Raw genomic sequence first — 21,503 nt, 5'->3', positions numbered from 1 at the left:
AAGACTGATTGTCATTCATTTAGGAACCTCTAGATAATTCAGTGTAAATGGTCATAAACTTGGGCAAAGGCTGTTAAATTCAATCTAGGGAATTAAAAACAAAATATAACACAAGTATAAACAAGAATTTGGTACATATTGAAATGACATATGTTATAAATGCATTTCACATCCATGTCAGAATTATAAAAGCTCTAAAAATTCTTGCATATACCTTCATTTTTATCCTTAAGCTCTTAATTTGAGTATTCTTTTTGTTCATGTGCTTTCTTTTTCACATATATCTTTTTATAAAGTAGTCACATAAAAGTTTTCCAGATCAGTAAATCTATCACCCTTACAATTAACATTACCCTGACTCCTGAATTTCTAGAGCAATAACTGGGCAGTTCCATTCTACAGTTCTATCTTCACATTGGCTATGGAAAGGCTAGGTGATCTATTCTTATTTAAAGTTTATAATATAAGAGGTTTTATATATATATATACATATATATATATTTTTTTAAAGGCAAACTGTTCTCTCATACTTTCCTAGCTATTTATTTATTTATTTATTTATTTTTTCTTTTTTTGTTGCGACAGAGTCTCACTTTGTTGCCCAGGCTAGAGTGAGTGCCGTGGCGTCAGCTTAGCTCACAGCAACCTCAGACTCCTGGGCTTAAGCGATCCTACTGCCTCAGCCTCCCGAGTAGCTGGGACTACAGGCATGCGCCACTATGCCCGGCTAATTTTTTCTATATAGATTTTTAGGTGTCCATATAATGTCTTTCTATTTTTAGTAGAGACGGGGTCTCGCTCAGGCTGGTCTCGAACTCCTGACCTTGAGCGATCCACCCGCCTCGGCCTCCCAGAGTGCTAGGATTACAGGCGTGAGCCACCGCGCCCGGCCCTTTCCTAGCTATTGATTGTTAGTTGTTGAGACAGTATGGGCCTTATTTTGTCAATCGCTCTTCTGTTAAATATTAATAAAAATTATTTTTATAAAATTCATGCTAAATGTTCTCATACTTAGAAGGGTCTGTACTCTAAACTTTCTGGAGTTCCAGAGTAAATAATAATAATAAAAATTTAAAAATCTAACATAAGTAAAACAAATTTTTGTGTACAAAGGCCCTTTTGGAGGGTGATTTAATGAGAATAAGTTTAAGTCAGTGTAAGTTTAATAGTCTTTTCTAATGGTATCCATTTCCATAAAGAGTAATTACTGACATTTTGGTTGGATTTGTTATCTTGTTGATTATTGGGATTCCTTTTTTATCTTACTCAGATATTACTCAGTTAACAATCTAAATTTCTTATCATCATTTCTAGTACTTCATAATGTATTTTGCACATTCTCTTCTTTATGCCTCTATGCTTCTACTCAAGACAGGCCTTCTTCCACATGCTTTTTTAATTTTTAAAATTTTTGTATTTTTAATTATAATAAAAATTTATACTTTAAAGAGATTACAATCTTTTATCAAGGTCAAGAGTCTTTCTATGGTTCTACCAAACCTGAAAATGTGTTTGTGCCTTTCATAGGAATTTGCCTTTAAGAGCCTTTAAGGCACACATCTTACCTTTACTGTTACCTTGTAAGATCATCAAGAAGAATTATTTATGACATAACATCCCCTACAGAGTTTACCACAATAATAGATGCTTAGGAAAAAAGCTGATAGGCTAAAAAGAACATTAAAACATACCGAATATACATAAATAATTGTAAATTCTTAAGTAAATTGGGCTCATTCTTATAAACAATGTGATAACATTACATTATCTCTTTGGAATAGGATGTTTTAAAATTATGACTATGTCTTATATTATTAGAATAATGGTTTTAAATTCAAGGGCAAGAGGTATATCAAGAACACTATGACACTGGGCAAGTGCCTTATATTTTAATTAATTCATTAATTCAAAATATATTTAGTACAAGTCTAGTTGATAAAAGATACCAACTTTTAAGATGATATATGCTGAGTGTAAAAATGGCTATAGGATTTTTCTCAGCTATAAAACAGTGGTTTTTATAATTTGTTTCTAGGCAGTTTTAGAAAAAATTGAGTACCTTGATCAATTCAAAAATTTATTCCACAGAAAAATGTTAAATAAATTAAATATATAGTGTAAAGTAATCTGTGCTCATATACTATCTATCTATAGATATATATGTCAATTTCACAGTAATACATTGTTATGAATATCAACAATTTTAACAGATATAATCTCCTAAAATGAATATATAAAATTCCTTAGTAAACAGAGTTTTGCATTCATTTTATAAAAGAATGGTTTCCTTCTGGTAAAACAAAAAAAAAAACCTGCTTATTTTATGACCTTTTCAAAAATGCTAAGGTCAATATTTATATCATTTCAGAAAAACAAACGAATAACCAGTTTTCTTAGACAAAAGATAACCTTAAGCATTTATTGCTATCATCTGAGGAGGTTTAGAAGTCAGTCAAATTGAAAAATCAGAAAAACAAATACCCAGGGTGATTTTTTAGGTTGTCATTTATCAATTCTGAATTACATCATAAATACATTGCCATTTTATATGACCATATATAATGAATCACATTTATTTATGCATATGGTCAGATTTATAGTGTTCAAGTAATGGAACAAAAGAAAAAGTATTAGGTTTAGTGCTATGCTCCATTAAAGGTATGAATCAGCTTTAAATTGAAACCTTTATTTTATCTCATGAGCAATATTCTCCAACCAGAACAAATGGTTTTTAAAATTCTGTCACTTTTTTTAAAATGATCATCCAATCAACGATAGCTTATGAGGTGCTAAGAGACACCATTTTAAAGCCTTCACTGTTATGAAGCAAAATTAATATAGATACTGAAGTGGATGTATTCCAAATTGTATATTGTACTATTACTTTTGCGAAAGCTATTGTCTAAAGACCTTTGTTCCTCAGATAACTACGACTAGAAATATTGACTGTGAAAAAAAATGGTTGACTTAGAGTACATGCAGACGGACTTAGTAGCACAATTTCCACTAATTTGTCAATCTGTGTTTATTTTTCAAACTGTATAGCTTTTTAATGAAATAAGTCAGAAACACTATAGAGAATAAGGATAAAGTTGGTGTCCTGTGTTGTCTACGTGACCACATTTGCAAAAACCTGATGGTTTAAAAACTGATTTTCCAGATAAGGGTTTGGCAAACTTTTTGTTTAAAAGGCTAGATAGTAAATATTTTAGGTTTTGTGGTCCAGATGATGTCTGTTGCAACTACTCAATTTTGTTGTTGTAGCATGAAAGCAGAAATAGACAATATGTATGAATGACAGTGCTTGTGCTCCAATAAAACTTTATTTACAAACACAGGTGGCATGCCAAAGTAGGCATGTAGGTAATGGCTTGATCAACCCAGTGTTTGCTGGCAATATAGAGAGATATATAAATGTATACACATAGATATACATGGTACATGAAATCAATTATGATGTATTTCTATGATAGTCCAAGTATTTATTTTTATGCAGGAAAAAGGATATAACTATGAAAAGATAAGCTGAAGGTAGTATATCTTATAATGATTATTGAAAATACTGTGATTTCTTTTTCGATAATTTTTATGGTTTATTACATACATTGACTTGTTATTTTTATTTGCATCTAAAAAGATAAAATATTAATTCAAAACAATTTTTTGTCAGTTGTCTTTCTGTTAAATAGTTAGACAATTCTATTTAACTTTAGAAGCTTCAAAAGAACCATAGTTTATATATTGGAATAAAGATACCTTTTGAAAATCCTTGATATTAACAAGGTTGAATGAAAATATGTGATCCTTTGCTCCAACATACAGCCTACTTCGTTCCTCATCCAAAAGGAAGGTATGATAACTTGAGCTGTTGGCCAAGCCATTGAAAGTGATCACATTGTTGGATTCCAACATTTCTGCAAGGGAACAAAGCAAGACATTGGGTATTAATGTGAAGGCCTACATGAACACAGATTATTCATGCATGGTAATCTGACTACTGCACGCTATAGTTTTCAATCGGTGCTTATTCTTCATGGTACTAAGAAATATATAGGAACAAAAATTTTTACATTTCATTGAAATGGAAGTTATATTCCCATTTGCTGATTTCATACTCAAGATGGCATTTTTATTCAGAATATTATGGGGGAATATACATTTTGGTTACATAATTTGCTTTTGTACAGTTTGAGTCAAAGTTATAAGTGTGCCCTTCACTCAGACAGTGTGCACTGTACCCATTAGGTGTGAATTTGCCCATCTTCTCTTCCCCCCTCCCAACCAAGATGGCACATTCTTAAAAGAAGAAATGGAAAGAAATAACTTATCTATACAAACTGGTCTGGCAGGATCTATTTGCATGTAGTAATGGATTAGAATGATCAATATTTTATATAAATGTCTTTAATCTTACAAAGGCTTTTTAAAGTAGTTTCATTTGTTCCCCACCATTAGCTAGAAGGGTAAGCATGGTGACCAACAGCCAGGAGTTTGGGAGAAACATCCAGTTTAATCCCCTAGGTTGTTTGAGACCTCTTTTTATTGAAAAATTTGAATATGTAGTTTTGACCATTAAATCATTAACTTCACCATCTAAATCCTTTGAAGTATTTGGAGCTGATATATATAGAGAAACTGACCTCAGCCTTTTATAAAAACATCAATTAACTTGTTCACCATATGACCTCAATTTTTCAGCTTGTTTTTGCTCTCCAATTTGCTTTTGCTATGAATAGGTAAATACTGCACATTAGACTTATTTATACCTTAAGTGACAGAAACATTTTCAGATTAAAAATAACATCAAATGTAAGTCCAGTTTTGTGTTAGAAAGCTAATTGTTTATAAACAGCCTTCTTAAATATCCATTTCTCTATGGGATAAAAATGTTGAGGATTCTCCAAAACTATATGTCCTGAACCACTTCTTCAGATTCTCCAGTGCACATTTAGTAGGAGACTTTCATCAGCATCCACAAAGTATAGAATGTGCCTTCCAAGGAGAGAAAGCTGCAATGTAGACCCCTTCCTCTGTCCCAACTGTTAACCCCTGAAACATATATTAGCTGTGTGATAGATCACCTTGCTTTATCTGTTTCTCCTACTGCCTTCTTTATGTTATCATCAAAAATATGATTTTAACAGAGGATAAAATTCACTCTTTAACTTACATAAAAGGTCATGTTACTACCATTCAAGTTTAGAACCTACCCCAGTTCTTCCCCTCACATCCTCTCTTATTCAAGAAAACATGCTCTGTACTCCTCCGCTCTTTGTCCTTTGTTGACTCCTACAACTACATGGTACCTTGACAGAATAGTATCCACTCTTAGAGCTGGTTCAAATGCAACCTCCAAGAAATTCTCATAGAGTTTCCTTTTATATTTTGCTTGAAATTGCTCTTATTACTTACATCACACTGTGAATTATTGCAATCATTTGTATAAATGACTTATCTACCAGAATTAACATTCCTTCAAGAAACATATAATTAATAGCTCATCATCCACAACTCACATGGTTTCTTTTTATATTACCAAGTCAACAAATATTAAATTGAATATTTATCTTTCTATATATTTACCTATTCTATTCACAAAATTGTTAAATTGTTAACAATGCTTTTCTGATTTCTTCATAAGAAATGGTACAATACTGGTCTGTCCTCACTCATCCCCATCTCCTTCCCCAAAAAAGAAAGGGAAAGAGGAAGGAGAGAAGAAAGGGAGGTAGAAAGAAACAGATTTTTAAAAAAGCATTTTACTTATGTGAGTCATGGCCGAAATAAATGAGAGCTATTAGTTTTCATAGAGAAAAGACAGATAATCCACTATGTGTTATCTGAATTTAAGTGTCATTCATTTCACCAGCATCCAAATGATTGCAAAGGATCCATGCTACACAGAGTCAATGTAAGACTGAAATTTCAGGCACGCTGAGCTGTGTGAGGATGGAAAAGGGGTGCCACCAGAGGCAGCAGCTATAACATTGGATATGTTCAAGCGCACCTTGAATGGTCATTTAAGGAGATATCTTTATCAAATGGGTACCCTCATCTTTCCTTCCAATTCTAAAACCTATAATTCTACTTCGGTATCAGAGAGGCCAAAGTATAGGTAACCAGGTGAATCAAAAAAAAAAAAAAAAAGGAAAAGTCAACTCAGCCTAAACCAAGGAAATTACGTAGGGATATTAATTAATGGAAGAGTCACTTGAGAAATACAAGAGTGGATTTTACTTGGAAACTCATAGACTATGTAAGGGATCTCTAAGCATCAAGTGAAAGAGGTTATAGTGAAATAACTACTATAGCTACAGATTTTGGAATCATTCAGCTATATAAGTTAGAATGTGAACATCACTACAGTACTTATTTACTAGGTGTGCAAATGGTGTGCAAACTAGGACAAGTTCCTTAAGCTCTCTGGGCCTTAGTGTTATAGAAGATGGTATTAATAATATATCTTCAAAGCTGTATTGGGAAGGTGAAATTTGATAATGCATGTGAAGAGCCTAGAATGATAATTTTCATAGTAAGCACTCAATTAAAAATTACCTATTTGTATAAAGAGGTTAAATATTTGTATGTTTGAGCTCCTTAACTGGATCTAGTAAACTAGAGTCCAGATGGAATAGACTGAAAACAATAATTTTTTACATATCTTACTAAGTCCACTAACTTATTAACATCAGTAATTTTGTATGGTAAAGGGATAAATAAGAACAGCAATATGTTCTTTGATTTATTAATATAATGATATTAAATGTAATGACATTTTAAGAACAATAATGTATTCTTGTTTCCCAATTTATATATCCTCAATTTTAAAAAATTAAAGGAATGACTTTCTATTTCATAAATCCAGAAAATGAAAATACTTATCCAATTTAATATCTTCCAGGTTGAATAATATAAATTGGTTTGTGAGAATTATTGGTTTCTACAAACAAATAACTTAGGGAAGTCTTTGGTGGTTTGCATATGAAATCACTGTGAAAAACTACACTTTTAAAAATGTTACTGATGTCATTACAAAAGGACAATATTTTCCTGGCATAAGGGTGAGCAGCTGTTTTCCACTGCTTTCAAAGGTACTTAATTTTGTCTCATCTTCAGATGTTCCTAACAGCAACTTTTTATACTGCTTCATAACTGAGAGGAGAGTCTTTTGGAGACCCTCATGTCAGTGAACAATATAAATTCTGAATTGCTTAGGTTATCTCATCACTTTCCAAGGTGAAAGTACCTGAGTTAAAATCAGACACCTTTTCTCTAAATCTATTTCTCAGATTCTTCAGTGTTCTCCTTTCCTTATTTGAATTTTGTTTTTCCTAGCTGTAGACAGCTGCAATTGATATTAAATAAATTCAACTTTGAATCTACTCCTGCAGAATTTTAGGTGCTTCTTTTCTGTTTCTGTTAGTTAAACCTTACAATGACATCAACTGGTATTGGAACCAAAGTAAATATTCAGTGGTGTAAGATGTTTAATATTTTTCTACATTCTCATATCTTGCCTATGCTCATATTTAGTCAAACAACAAATGCTATTTTTTTAAAAAAACCCTAAATTTCTATAGCATCAATTTGACAACAGTGATTCTGAGTAAATCAAAGCTTATAAAGGCATTAATTTTCTTTGGGTATAATTTAGTTTTTCTATGGTTGAGACATTACTTCAACTTCTACATGCTGCGTCAACCCATAAAGAGAAGTAAATGTAGGATTGTAAGTAGAGATGCCATTTCAGAAGAAACATTCTTTAATAAATTACATATTCTGGAACAAAACTAGCATTCTGTTTATTCCAGATTCACCATGATTTAGTATGTTTACGATTTGCTTAATGACAAAATGGAAGTCATACTAATCATAAAACCAGAAAAATAGTGCTCAATAAGTGCTAATTATTATCATTATTATTACATGATGTAAGACAATGTAGACAATAAGCTTACGTATATAGGTGGCAACATCAATTCATATCATTTCAGGCAGCAATGTTGTCAATTATAAGTCGATGGCATACTCTTGTGATGTTTCACAAAGAAGGGTCTCATGAAACTCAAGATTTTTATATAAAAGGCTATTGAATAGATTTATAATTAATGTAATAACACATCGCAAAAGAAGAAATTATAATTGATAGCTTCTATAATAAAAATACACTACCAAATATTCATGGGAGAAGAATCATAATTGTTTACAATGAGTCAAGTATAATTTTTATTCTATTTCTTTATGGGATTTTATTAATAGATTTGCCTTTTCCCCTGAGTTCATCATAATCTCTAAAGTAGAATCATTTGAAAAAAGAAGAAAAAAAAAGAGACATTGGTAGCAATAACTATCAGAACATTATTTGGGATGTACTGATAGTGATGGGAAAACTTACATCAAAACTATAAATGATGATTCACTTCTCTATAATAAAACTATATAGTTTCTGTGGTATTTTGATTATCTTTAGGATAAAAACAGATTTACACACATGATTATATTACAATGACTGTGTCAGATTCTCAAAAAGGCAATGAAATGAATAATAGTTTCTATGTGAGACTGCCCAGAATGAGACTTTTTATAGTAGGATAGAGAACTCCTGTATACTTGACCTTCAAATCCAAACAATATCCACCCTGTTCTTTATATTTCTGACTTCCGTTACATTTCTCTCTCTTTTTTTTCCCCTCTTAAGTTTTATAGCATGAAAGGTAACAGGACCCCACCAGTTGCTGGATCCAAATGAATTGCCTGTATTCATGGTGGCTTTAGGCTTATGTCCTTTTTCCATGACTTGAACTTTGTCCTTTTCATAGAACAGTCAAAGATCCCATTTAAAGTATTCAAAGTCTGAGTCTTCATGATGCCAAAACATTTTGGCTAAATGATGACCACATCTAGTTATTTGTAAATATTAGAAAGTTCAGTAAGGTTCACAAATTTAAGATCCTATTTGCAGTGCTTCCTAGATTTTTTTAATTTTATTTCATGAACCAAAAATGTTCCAAAAGCAAAATAGACACTGAAATAAAATTTTACAACTTTTTGTCGCATTGTAAGAATGAAACAACAAAAGCAGGTGCTATTTGCTATCATTATCATTTCATTCAAAAAAAGGAGGCATTTTATTTTACTAATTAAATAGGCAGAAAGGGCAAAAACATAAACAAAGAATAATTTTTAGAGATGAATAAATTTACATAGTGGAAAATTTTATGTTATTTTCACTTTATTTTCCTTATTTCACCAAGGACTAGTTTTTAAAACTTTAGCACACAGAAAGTTAGTACCTTTCCACAGGCAGATGTTTGGCCAGTACTGCTCTAAGATAAACTGTGTGGATGGTGAACTCTATTCCTGCCATTTCTACTATGCATCTGGTCACTGCATAGATGGAACCAATACCAATGAATGTCTACATGCTTTTATTTATTTAGTGATGCTGAATATATCCTCTCAATTTACAAAGTTTGGTAAGTATTGTTTGAATATACTTAGAAAAATTTATCTTCTAACTTAAATATCAGTAAACACTCAAAATATGCATAAAGTTTATACGTCCTGGTCTGAAACTAACTTTTACCTCAACTACTCTCCCCAGCCTGTGCCAGAGGCCACTGCAGTCTATAAAATGCAGCTCTATCACCTTTTCCTAGGACATTTCTCCAAGTTCTTCTTCCAACTTATCTCTTTGTATTTGCTGATGGTCTGATTCCTAATGTCTCTATCCCATTGAATTTACGACAGGACTCTCCTCCACCAGATGTTTCTTATTGGCAGTTAATATGAATAATCAGCTTTTTTACTTGTATAGACTTCTTGATCAAAGTATTAGATGCCCGAACGTGAGCTTTGGACAAGTAAAGGTCCATCCCAGCCCAAACCCTGCTTCCTTTCTTCTAGATCCCACACAATACACAAGTGTCTTGGGCCATGTTTTCCCCAAACATGCTTCAGAAGCATCAAGAACAGGACTATCTATGATATTAAGTTATTTTCCATTTCTTATAATGTAAAAAGTACATATGGAAAGTAAATTGTTCACAAACTAATCTGATGATTTAGATTTTTATCATTTAATGGTCATTCATCTACTAATTCAACAAACACATATTCAGCCTGTACTATGTGTAACCCATGGGATAGACGTTGGCTAAAAAGTGTGTGGAATATAAGGTAGACAAATGCCCTCAGAGAAGCAAAAACTAAATAAACAAGAACAACAAAAAGAAGACAACAAGAGTTAAGGAAGTTAACAGAAGAGAAAAGCTTATGCCACAAGGAGAAATGGAAAACGTTTGGAGAAGAAGCTTGGTCTTAAAACCTGGCCTTAAAAAAATGTATAGGACTTTAAGCAACAGAAAGAAGTGTTGCAGAACATCTTATGGAGAGCACACGAATAAAGACCAGATGATAGAAATAAAAACAAATGCAAGGAGACGAGGATGCAAGTGCCTACTATGTACCCAAAACTGCCAAATTATTTGTATTATATATCCATTTAAGCCTCCCAACAACACTGTGAGGTAGAAATTTTCATTTTCCACTTTTCTCACCAGAAAAATGACTCAGATATGCTGCCAGAAATATCCTAGGGTCACAGAGCTGGCATAATGTTGAGTCAAGATATCCATTTCCATCTGACACCAAAGGTCAGGCTCTTTCTGCTTTTCTCTATATGACCTCTAAGAAGGGCATATTTTGGAAAATACTAAGAACTGACCTTTAGAAAAGTTTTGTTACCTCTTACTATCATGTACCTAATTTTAGTTAACAGCTTCTTAAATATTTATATTATCTTATTTGCTCTGTACTTGGTTCTTTTACATAATAATGACTTGATGTGTAATCTTATCTAAGATGATGGCCTTCTTCAGTAGCAGTATTTTGACACATCTTAAATGTATGACTTTCCTTCCAAAGGTCAAACAAAAACTTACTAGAAACCTCTATTTAGATGTTGTACAAACATCTCAGAGCCTGCATGACTTAAACGGAACTCACTTCCTTTTCTTCTTTCTGTTACTGACATCATCATCATTCTGTATGTTTTAAATTTGTTACAAATATAAGTCATACAAAGATTCCTGCAAACCAGATCCTCTTCATCATCCACAGATCTGATCCATCACTTCAGTTGTGCTTAATACAGTAATTTGTCCTATATTTACTTTTGCGTACATACTCACTGCCACTATCTTAATTCAACTCCCCATAATATCTTCCCTGGACTACAGTATTAGTAATTATCTTCTAACAGAACTTCCTCTCCAGGTTTACACCAACAAACCATGTTATGCACTGCCTCCAGAGTAACCTTTCTACAAAGCAAATATACTTTCTACTGGTGAATGATGACAGAGTAAATACATTTTTACTTTATCCCTTTCTTTTGAATCTCATGGACAAAAAAGAAAGAAAAGAACAAGAGAGGAAAATACACTTATTACATGAAGAGAAAAATAACACCAGTGGAATATCAAATTGTTAAGGGAATATATCAGATATAATGAAACTTGTAACAGTTTGATAAAAGATGCTGAGATCTGGCACATCTCTCTGTATATTCCAGGTAGGATAGAATTATTGAACAAAGGGTTAACAAATCACAGAAACTATATCCACAAATTCTTTTATTATTACAGAAACAAACTTTAGAAATATTGGAAAATGTTTCTAAAGAGTGGAGGTACAGCTAAAGTGCAAATCATCTCATTGTCATCATCCTTTTCATCGTCACACCTAATACATGCCTACCTGCTACTGTCCTAACCACATACATACACACACATGCACACATACGTGTACACAGGATATTTATTGTATGTATTATCCTTCTACCAAAAGATACCACTGTAGATAAAATGGAGTGAAGGCAGGAGTGAAAGGTGTGAACACCAGACTATTCCACGGGGTATCTCTGGTAGGGCTTCATGAGAAACACACCAATCACACCAATCAAAATGTGAAGAAAACAAAGTGACACATGTTCCCAGAAGAGAATACAGTAAAGATCATGGAGTATGTTTTAAAGTCAAACAACAACAATCATGAGCTGTGAACTCCTCCAACTCTTTCCCTCACTGTCAGAAGGAGGAAAAAAGTTCACTAAAATGTAAATAAAGCATATAGGAAAGAAGAAGAATTAGCATAGGAAACATAATTCATTCTGGTTCCCAAAATTCCAAACTAAGTCATAATATTGAATTTTACTTGAAAGAGATGAAATTGATCAATAAGACGATAGAAATGAAAGATATATAAGAAAATAAAACTTAAAAATAGTCTTGAATCTACAGATTAAAAGGTCACCATCTTCCAGGAAAACCTAATCTTACAGAAGGAACAATTATGAAACTTAGTAAAGAAAGAAAGAATATATTTGGAATCCATGCACAAAAATCAGGTCATGTACAAGAGAAGAAATCAGGGCCTCATACTTGTTCAAAACAATATTATTTGCCCAAAATCAGAGAACCATTTTGTGCAAATAACCAAGTGAAAATACCTGTAACTCAATACTTTTATACCAAGCAGCTTGTCTTTCAAATAAGAGAAGCATCACCAGACATACTCAAACATGCAAGGTTTAAGGAAATAGAGCACCCATTCAAGAAACTATAGCAACAACTTCTTTCTAATGAAATTCATTCAGACAAAGCATGAATCAAAATCAAAAGAGCAGAAATACTACGTCAGTCATTTTCCTCCTTAATACCTGCCTAGAGATTTTCAATATCCATGTGATTTGGGCTCTTTATAATTTCCACACTCATGTTTTATCTTTTGCTCATTCACCAATAGAGCATGTTTAAGTGTATGTATATGTATGTTTCCCTATATATGAAACAATATACAAATATATATTTACACACACAGGATTATTTCCAACAAGCTCAATGACATGCCATATATAGTCTCAGATTAGAATGCTCTTTATCCACCCCACCTCATGCTTTCTACCTTCCGCCCTCACCTGGTTAGGTAAATCTATTTATCCCCTTCAGGATCCAAGTAAAGCTTCTCCTGTGAATTCTCTGGCCTCATAAGGCACAGTGTATCCTGCCTTCTTTTGTGAACCACAGTGCCCCTATATATGTAAGTTAATCAGAGCTTTATTCCTTTGGTTCTCCTTCTAGAGTTAAAATATTCTGCTTTTACTTATTTTGTATGTCTAGCCCTACTATACCTGGTTTATGCATGGTTCTGGCACATAGAAGCAAGTATCTCAATACATAGTATTTGAGACACATTTTATTTTTTTAATAATGCAACAAAAATTCAAAAGAGTAAGTGTAATTAAAAATACCTAGGAAAAATCAAATGTAGCAATACAAATTATATATTGGGGTATATTGCATTGTTAAGTATGAAATGTCTGATTTCCTTAAGTACTAAGTTTGACTGTTAATATCTCTGACATTTCACTTTGACACTTGGGTGTTTTTTTTTTTTTCCCTATTGTGAAGGTACATGTTCAGTCTTTCAAATGCATGTTTTGGCTTGTGATTATCTTTCACATTTCTTTTTAGAGCGATTTTTGTTAAACCATGGATAAGTCAAAAATTCATGCTATTTCTGAATATGAGTTCCATCATGGAACCAATGCAGTGCAGACAGCTTGAAATATCATCAAAGTGTTTGGGAAAGATGTGGCTAATGAATGCACAGTATGTTGATGGTTTCAGAAGTTCCATTCTGATGATTCTAATTTTGAAAATGAGCCATGTGGGTGACCTGAGACCAAAGGGGATAATGATGAGCTGAAAGCTATAGTGGAAGTGCATCCATCTCAACCTATGCATGAATTAGCAAAGTTTGACATTACTATTCCAACAATACTGGATCATTTGAAATAAATTGGCAAGGTAAAGAAACTGGATAAATGGATACCACATGAATTTAATGAGCATCAGAAGAGAAATCATCTCGAAGCTTGCCTTTCTTTGCTGTCACAACATAAAGGCAAACCATTTCTACACCATATTGTTACACGTGATGAAAAATAGATTTTTTTGACAATTGCAAGCATTCAGCACAATGGTTAGATAAAGATGAACTGAAAAAACACAATCCAAAACAGAATATTCATCAAAAAAAGCTAATGGTGTTTATTTGGTGGTCCAGGCTGGTATTATTCACTCCAGCTTCATGAAATCTGGTCAGTTGATGACAGCGGATGTCTACTGCAACCAATTGGATGAAATGATGAGGATGCTTATGATTAAGCAGCTGAGATTGGTCAACAGAAAGAGGCTAATCCTCTTGCAAGACCACATGTTGCAGAAAACAAATGCTGCTCAAACTACAGAGGCTGGACTTGGAAACCCTCTATCATCCACCATATTCACCAGACGTTGCAACACCAGACAACAACTTCGTCCAGGCTTTGGACCACCTCTTGCAAAGAACATATTCAATTCTCAACAAGCAATGGAAAATGACTTTTGCAATTTCATTGCCACTCGCTCTCCAGGCTTCTTCAAGCTACCCTTAATATGGCAAAACTGTGTTGATAGTTTAGGTACATACTTTGATTAATTGTACTGCTTCTTGTTTGAGATATAGTAAACTACACTTTTGATCTGAAATCAGACATTTCCTATTTAATGACCTAATATATTAGCTTTTTGAATTAGTTATTCATTATCTTCAAATGACTTAAATTTATACCATCTCAACTTTAAGTTTTTCATAAACTGGCTACAAAATAACAATAAAATGACTATTTTTAAAATTCTCTGTGCTAAGCACTGTCATAGTTGTTTTACATATAATAATCACATGAACAAATTTCTCGAGAGTTCTCTTTTGCCAGCAATACTAAATACAAAAACTATTAAAACAGCAACTTCCTGGTCCTCTATCTTCAGTTGCTCTCAATTTTTTTTTTTTTTTTTGAGACAGAGTCTCACTCTGTTGCCCGGGCTAGAGTGAGTGCCGTGGCGTCAGCCTAGCTCACAGCAACCTCAAACTCCTGGGCTTAAGTGATCCTCCTGTCTCAGCCTCCCGAGTAGCTGGGACTACAGGCATGCGCCACCATGCCCGGCTAATTTTTTGTATATATATATTTTAGTTGTCCATATAATTTCTTTCTATTTTTTTTAGTAGAGACGGGGTCTCACTCTTGCTCAGGCTGGTCTCGAACTCCTGACCTCGAGCAATCCACCCGCCTCGGCCTCCCAGAGTGCTAGGATTACAGGCGTGAGCCACCGCGCCCGGCTGCTCTCAATTTTAATACACACTTCAAGTCACCACCATATAAATGGAGAGCATATTTTGATAATATAACATTTTTATTAAAACAAAACAAAACACGGTGCCCATACTCACCACTTTTGCACTGTCTCACTAACAAGAGTTGCACTCTTTAATCTTCTTTCATTACTTTGTTGTATGCCTGTTTCTATAGGTTTCCACAATTCTATTTGAAATGGCCAATTTACTCTTCTATAAACCTGACTTGCTCCTTCTGCCTCTAGTTTATTTTTCCTATTCTTGTGCTTCAAGGTAGAGTTAGAAGCCATCTCTCCCATGAAAGCCTTGAGAATTAGCAGGTATTACTGTGTACTCTGTTGGATGCCTCACTGTGCTTTTATTATAACATACGATAATAAATTAATGGCATGCTACTCTGCTGTATGAATATTAGAGTACATGCCTTAGATTTCTGAGATACAAAGGTTACCACAATGCCACAGGATCAAATTATATGTAGACAAAATGGTTATAGATAACTAATCATTGAATTCGAGATCTAGAATAATCATTAGAGTAACTGAAGTTTGACGACTTCATTTATTAAAAGTGAACTTTATTAACAGTTGCTGAGGTCAGATTTACATATAGGTCTCCTGGTTCTAAGTTCAATGCTCTTTCTAAATAATTTTCAGGAAAAATGATGACTTTAATTTTTTTCATCATTTTTTTCCTTCCTGATCTATGATATTGATAATAGTTTTGGACACAAATATGTAGGCAAAAAATAAAAGTTGCTAATAATTTACAAAATAAGTAATGCACAATATTATCTTTTACTTATTTGGAAAACAACTAGAGTTTAAAAGTAATTATCACATAAAGTAACTAGATGTTATAATATGGACAAAAATGGTTAATTCAAATGTTTATTCTATGTGCTAAGAACTGTTAAATTTATTTTACATATAAATAATCACATGAATAAATTTTTTGAGAGTTCTATTTTACAAGCAACATTAAACACAAGAACTATTAAAATTGTAACTCTCTGGTCCTCTATCTTCAATTGTTCTAATTTTTTTACCTTTTACCTTTGCACCTTTGCTGTTGATCTCTCATTTTTGCATAAGATGATTAGTAGGTAAAAATTTAGAATTAAAGTGTAGATACTTTTTTAAAAAATTCACATTGGTTTTATTTAGTGCCTTGAGTGATGAGCTAGTAATACAGACATCAGAAGATAGACTAATGGCCAACAAACGTGAAAAAATGCTCAACATCTCTAATCATCAGGGAAATGCAAATCAAAACCACAATGAGATATCACTTATCTCCAGTGAGAATGATGTTTATTAAAAAGTCCCAAAACAATAAATGTTGGCGTGGATGCAGAGAAATAGGAACACTCATACACTCATACACTGCTGGTGGGACTGCAAACTAGTACAACCTCTGTGGAAAGCAATATGGAAATACCTCGAAGAGCTAAAAGTAGAACTACCATTTGATCCAGCAATCCCATTACTGGGCATCTACCCAAAAGAACAAAAGACATTCTATAAAAAAGACATCTGCACTAGAATGTTTATAGCAGCACAATTCACAATTGGAAAGATGTGGAAACAACTCAAGTGTCCATCAATACATGAGTGGATTAATAAAATGTGGTATATGTAACCATGGAGTTCTACTCAGCTACAAAAAACAATAGTGATCTAACACCTCTTGTATTACCCTCAATAGAGCTGGAACCCATTCTACTAAGGAAAGTATCACAAGAATGGAAAAACAAGCGCCACATGTACTCACCATCAAATTGGTATTAACTGATCAACACTTAAATGCACATATAGTAAATAACATTCATTGGGTGTCAAGGAGATGGGAGTGGGGAGGAGTGGATGGGTATATACACATCTAATAGGTGTGGTGCGCTCTTTCTGGGGGATGGACATGCTTGAAGCTCTGACTCAGGTGGGGCAAGGGCAATATGTGTGACTTAAACATTTGTACCCCTGTAATATGTTGAAATAAAAAAAATTAAAGAAAACAAACAAAAAACTTTGTTTTTGACTCTATGTCTCAATTAATTATGATACTCTCTATAGGTAGTTCTCTATTATTGATCCGTCCACCAAGTGATTATTAAATACCTATAAGTGGTAAGCATGGCAAAAAAGAGGGGGCTTGTGTGCTTCATACAGCTGAAAATCTAATTCAGGCAGTCTTGTTCAATTATCTACATATAACACAACATATGTTTCAGTGTGTTAAAAAAAAAAAACGTATTTCACATGGCTGTAAGAAAGTACATGTTTTCTGGCATTTACAAATTTTATACTGCATATTCCAGGAACAAAACTGTGGAAAATATTCACATATGGATAATTAAATAATGATAAACCACTCAGTCACCCTTATCTATTGCATATGGCCACCATAAGAATTTTTTTAAGCTGCTTAGGCATGATTTATTTAAATTGTTCTAATACTGAGCAATATGAGCTTTTATTGAAGAAAGATATTCAGAATTCCATCATTTTCATTCCAAGATGCATTTGTGGGAGGAAAAAGATCTTTCTTATTTACTGACAAAAACTGATCCATGTGAGTGCAAGTATACAGGAGAACATATTCATTTTGGCGTTCATGGATGTTCTTTTTTAATTTGAAATATTAAGGGGGTACAGATGTTTTTGTTACATGGATAGCATTTGTAATGGTTTAGTCAGGGCTGTAAGTGTGCCATCACCTAATAGTGTTCATTGTATCTGTTAGGTAGATTTTTACCCCTCCCTTCTTCCCCCAAACCCTCTTTCTTGATTTCCAATGATTTTTACTTCTCCTTGTTCCCATGTGTGCCCATCAATTAGTTCCAAATTATTAGAGAGTACATGTGGTATTTGGTTTTCCATTCTTGAGATACTTCACTTAGGATAATGATCTCCAGTTCCATCTAGATTGCTGCAAAAGACATTAATTCATTTCCTTTCATGGCCAAATACTCCACATTTTGTTAATCCACTCATGAGATTAATAGGCACTTGGGTTGATTCCATATCTTTGCAATTGTGAATTGTGCTGCAATAAACATTCATGTGCAGGTGTCTTTTTGATAAAATGACTTTTCATTTGGGTAGATACCCAATAGTGGTATTGCTGGATCGAATGGTAGTTCTACTGTTAGTGCTCTGAGAAATCTCCATGCTGTTTTCCATAGAGGTTGTACTAATTTGCAGTCCCACCAACAATGTATAAGTGTTCCTTTCTCTCTGCATCTACACCAGCATTTGTCATTTTGGGACTTTGTGATAAAAGCCATTCTAATGGCTGTAAGGTGAAATCTCATTGTGTTTTCAATTTGCATTTCCCTGGTTATTAATGACATGATTTGAGACAAGCATTTATCTCATTTCTAGAATAAGAAGGGAGAGAGATGGTCATAAGAAAGTTCAGGAGATCACATGGACATACTCAAGGGTCAATCAAGGGTCAATCAAGGAACCAAAACAGAGGGGCAGGCTTGTGTAGCTGAGGGTAGAGATTACCTAAACCCTAGATTGGGCTGACAAAAGGTACCATGTTTAATGAATGAATAAATACATAGATTTCCAATTACATGGATAAAATGGGTATGTTTATTAGTGTGTCACAGTGCACGTGGGTTAAATAACTCATAACCTATTCTGCTACCCCTCAGATTCAGTCTCAGCATTCTTCAAACTGCAAAGAGTCTGGGTGATACACGCAAATGCAATTTAAGTTTGTCTTTTAAAAACATAGAATTTGTTCACCTGATAGGTTATTTTGACTCCCTCTCTTTTTTTTCATTCCTTCATTTTTTTTTTTGTTTTTTTTGGAGGGCATTTCTAGCCGTGTCCTGCTCCTTTAACGAGAATAAATACATTCTGATTATGAAAGTTTCTGACTTATCTATTAAAGGATTTTGTTTGAATCAGAGTTCCTTGCAGAGGGATGGGAAGGAGATGGGAGAGAAGTGTATCAAAAGCCAGGGAATTCAAAGAATCTCTAGAAGAAACCACACAATGTGTTTTGGGTACATTATAATCTTAGGTACAGTATGTCCTATTTATGATAGCATATTATATATTTTTTTCCCTAACAGTGTGCTTTAATTTTGGAGTGGACACATTTTAGAATTTATTACTCAATTGAAGTCAGATGCCCTAGTGAAATTGGTGAATAACAACTCATTGATATTTTATAATTATTCTAAGTTGACCCTTGAACAACATAGGTTTGATCTGTTTGAGTCCACTTATACATTGATTTTCTTCTGCCTCTGCCACCCATGAGACAGCAAACCAACCACTCCTCTTCCTTCTCTTCCTCAGCCTACTTAGTGTGAAGACTATGAGGACGAAGACCTCTATGATGACCCACTTCTACTGCATGAATAGTAAATATATTTTCTCTTTCTTTATGATTTCCTTAACATTTTCTTTCCTCTAGCTTACTTTATTGTAGGAATAGAGTGGATAATACATATAACATACAAAATACGTGTTACTTGACTGTTATCAGTAAGGCATCTGGTCAACAGTAGGCTATTAGTAGTTAAGTTTGAGGGGAGTTAAAATTTATATGCAGATTTTTGACTGTGTAAGGAGTGGATGTCCCTAACTTCCACATTGTTCAAGGGTCAACCGTATATACAAATAAAAGAAGAAAAAATGAAATTATCATACAGATAATTTGGACAAGATTAAGATTTCCTATATCCAGCTCTCTCCAAATAATTTTTTTTTTTTTTGGTAAAAATGACCTGATGGTATCAGTTCTAGAATTTATTTTGATGGCACAGGAAAAAAAAAAAAAAAAACTTAAAGATTTTATCTCACGTAACAAAAGATCAAATTGTTCTTTTCCAAAAACATTCTGCTATCAATATAATATTTTAAAAGTGAGTCTTGTTTAGAAATGTTCTGGGGTTGAAGTTAAATATAATATGAGCCAAATTTGGTTTAAGACCTCTAAGGACAATTCATGATTCCCTAGAATGAAGCTAAAAATCCAGCTTGTTTGTTGAAAATCCCTGCTCTCCCAGGGCCCATTAAATCAAGCACACACTCTGTGCTGGAAAGGACAATAGACACTAAAGATTCTCTGCAGGACACACAGACGTTTAACCCCATAAGGCAAAAATCTAATTCAGAACCATATTTACTTCTTCTTCAAGATTGGGCAAAAACATATCATAAACTACTTTCTCATTAAACTTCCTTCTTTCTATATGGCATCAAAAAATGTGATTGCATGCCTTTTACAAAAACAAAACACAAATAACAATGTTAAAATTACAAGTAATAAATGTTGTTTAGAGTGAAATATGATCTCCTTTTAATCCCTGCTGGTCACAATATTCACTCAAAATGAGACACTCCTGTTAGTCTGAAGGCAGAGAATAGCAAGGCTAAAATTTGCCTCAACACATGAAAGAAGAGGAAGTAAATTTAGTGCTATTAAGTTCTAATAAACCATCAAAGCAATTCACTGTGAGCAACCAAAAAAGTCCTATAACATTATCTTAGGTCACTGATTTCTTAATTCTTTCATTTTCTAATGCTTGTTTTGCATGTAGAGTTAGAAAAAGAGCATCTCTGCTAATCACGTCTTTATGGCAGTACAGTCTAATAAATTGTGAATTAAATAATTCCTAAATGTTATGTATTTAAAATTGTCTTTTATCTATATGAGTGCCTGGTAAAAAATGAAAAAAACTAAAAGGATAAAATTGAAACCTTTTTTGAGGACACAGATATTATTTTTTAAATTTTTCCTCAAATTAATAAATTTTAGGAAAATAATGACCAATATACTTCCACCCTCCAAAACTTGCTTTAAAAGCTGAAATTATGTATTTTGCTGTGTCTCTAAGTGGCAATACATTTTTATAAGATTCCTAAAATTAAATTCATTTTTGTATTTTCTTATAAGGGAATTATTTAAATAGGCATTTGTTTCACATTAGGCTAAATGCCATTACCAACAGTAAAAAAAAGTTGTAGAAAGTAGCAGAATTAGAAAATTGAGAAAAACTGTCTAGCTTTTCTCAATTATAACTCTTTTTATCATTTCTAAGTACTCAAGGTGGAGAAATTACTTCTACTTAAAAAAAAAAATCAAGAAATTGGCTTAAAAGTTCATAGCTGAGTTTGTCTAATGAACGTAATGACTTTCACTTCATTTAGCAAATCAGAATCTTAAAAAATGCCACCCATCACCCTATCCCCCACCTAAACTCTGGAGTTTATCATCCCTGCTTTGCCACTTCATTA

At 33.2% G+C, this 21,503-nt stretch overlaps 1 protein-coding gene across 1 annotated transcript in view; it reads right to left on the bottom strand.

Annotated features, from left to right (window-relative positions):
• SEMA3A (semaphorin 3A) overlaps positions 1–21,503 on the bottom strand; it is a 205,498-nt gene that overhangs the window by 147,177 nt on the left and 36,818 nt on the right. Inside the window, exon 2 of the mRNA XM_069461990.1 lies at positions 3,757–3,914. Coding sequence (XP_069318091.1) covers positions 3,757–3,914 — 158 coding nt within the window. The remainder of the gene's footprint in view (positions 1–3,756; positions 3,915–21,503) is intronic.

Source organism: Eulemur rufifrons, chromosome 29 (assembly GCF_041146395.1).
Source record: "Eulemur rufifrons isolate Redbay chromosome 29, OSU_ERuf_1, whole genome shotgun sequence".
Classification (NCBI taxonomy): Eukaryota; Metazoa; Chordata; class Mammalia; order Primates; family Lemuridae; genus Eulemur; species Eulemur rufifrons.
Note: the sequence above shows the minus strand (reverse complement) of the source record. Positions and strands in the feature narration are given on the sequence as shown.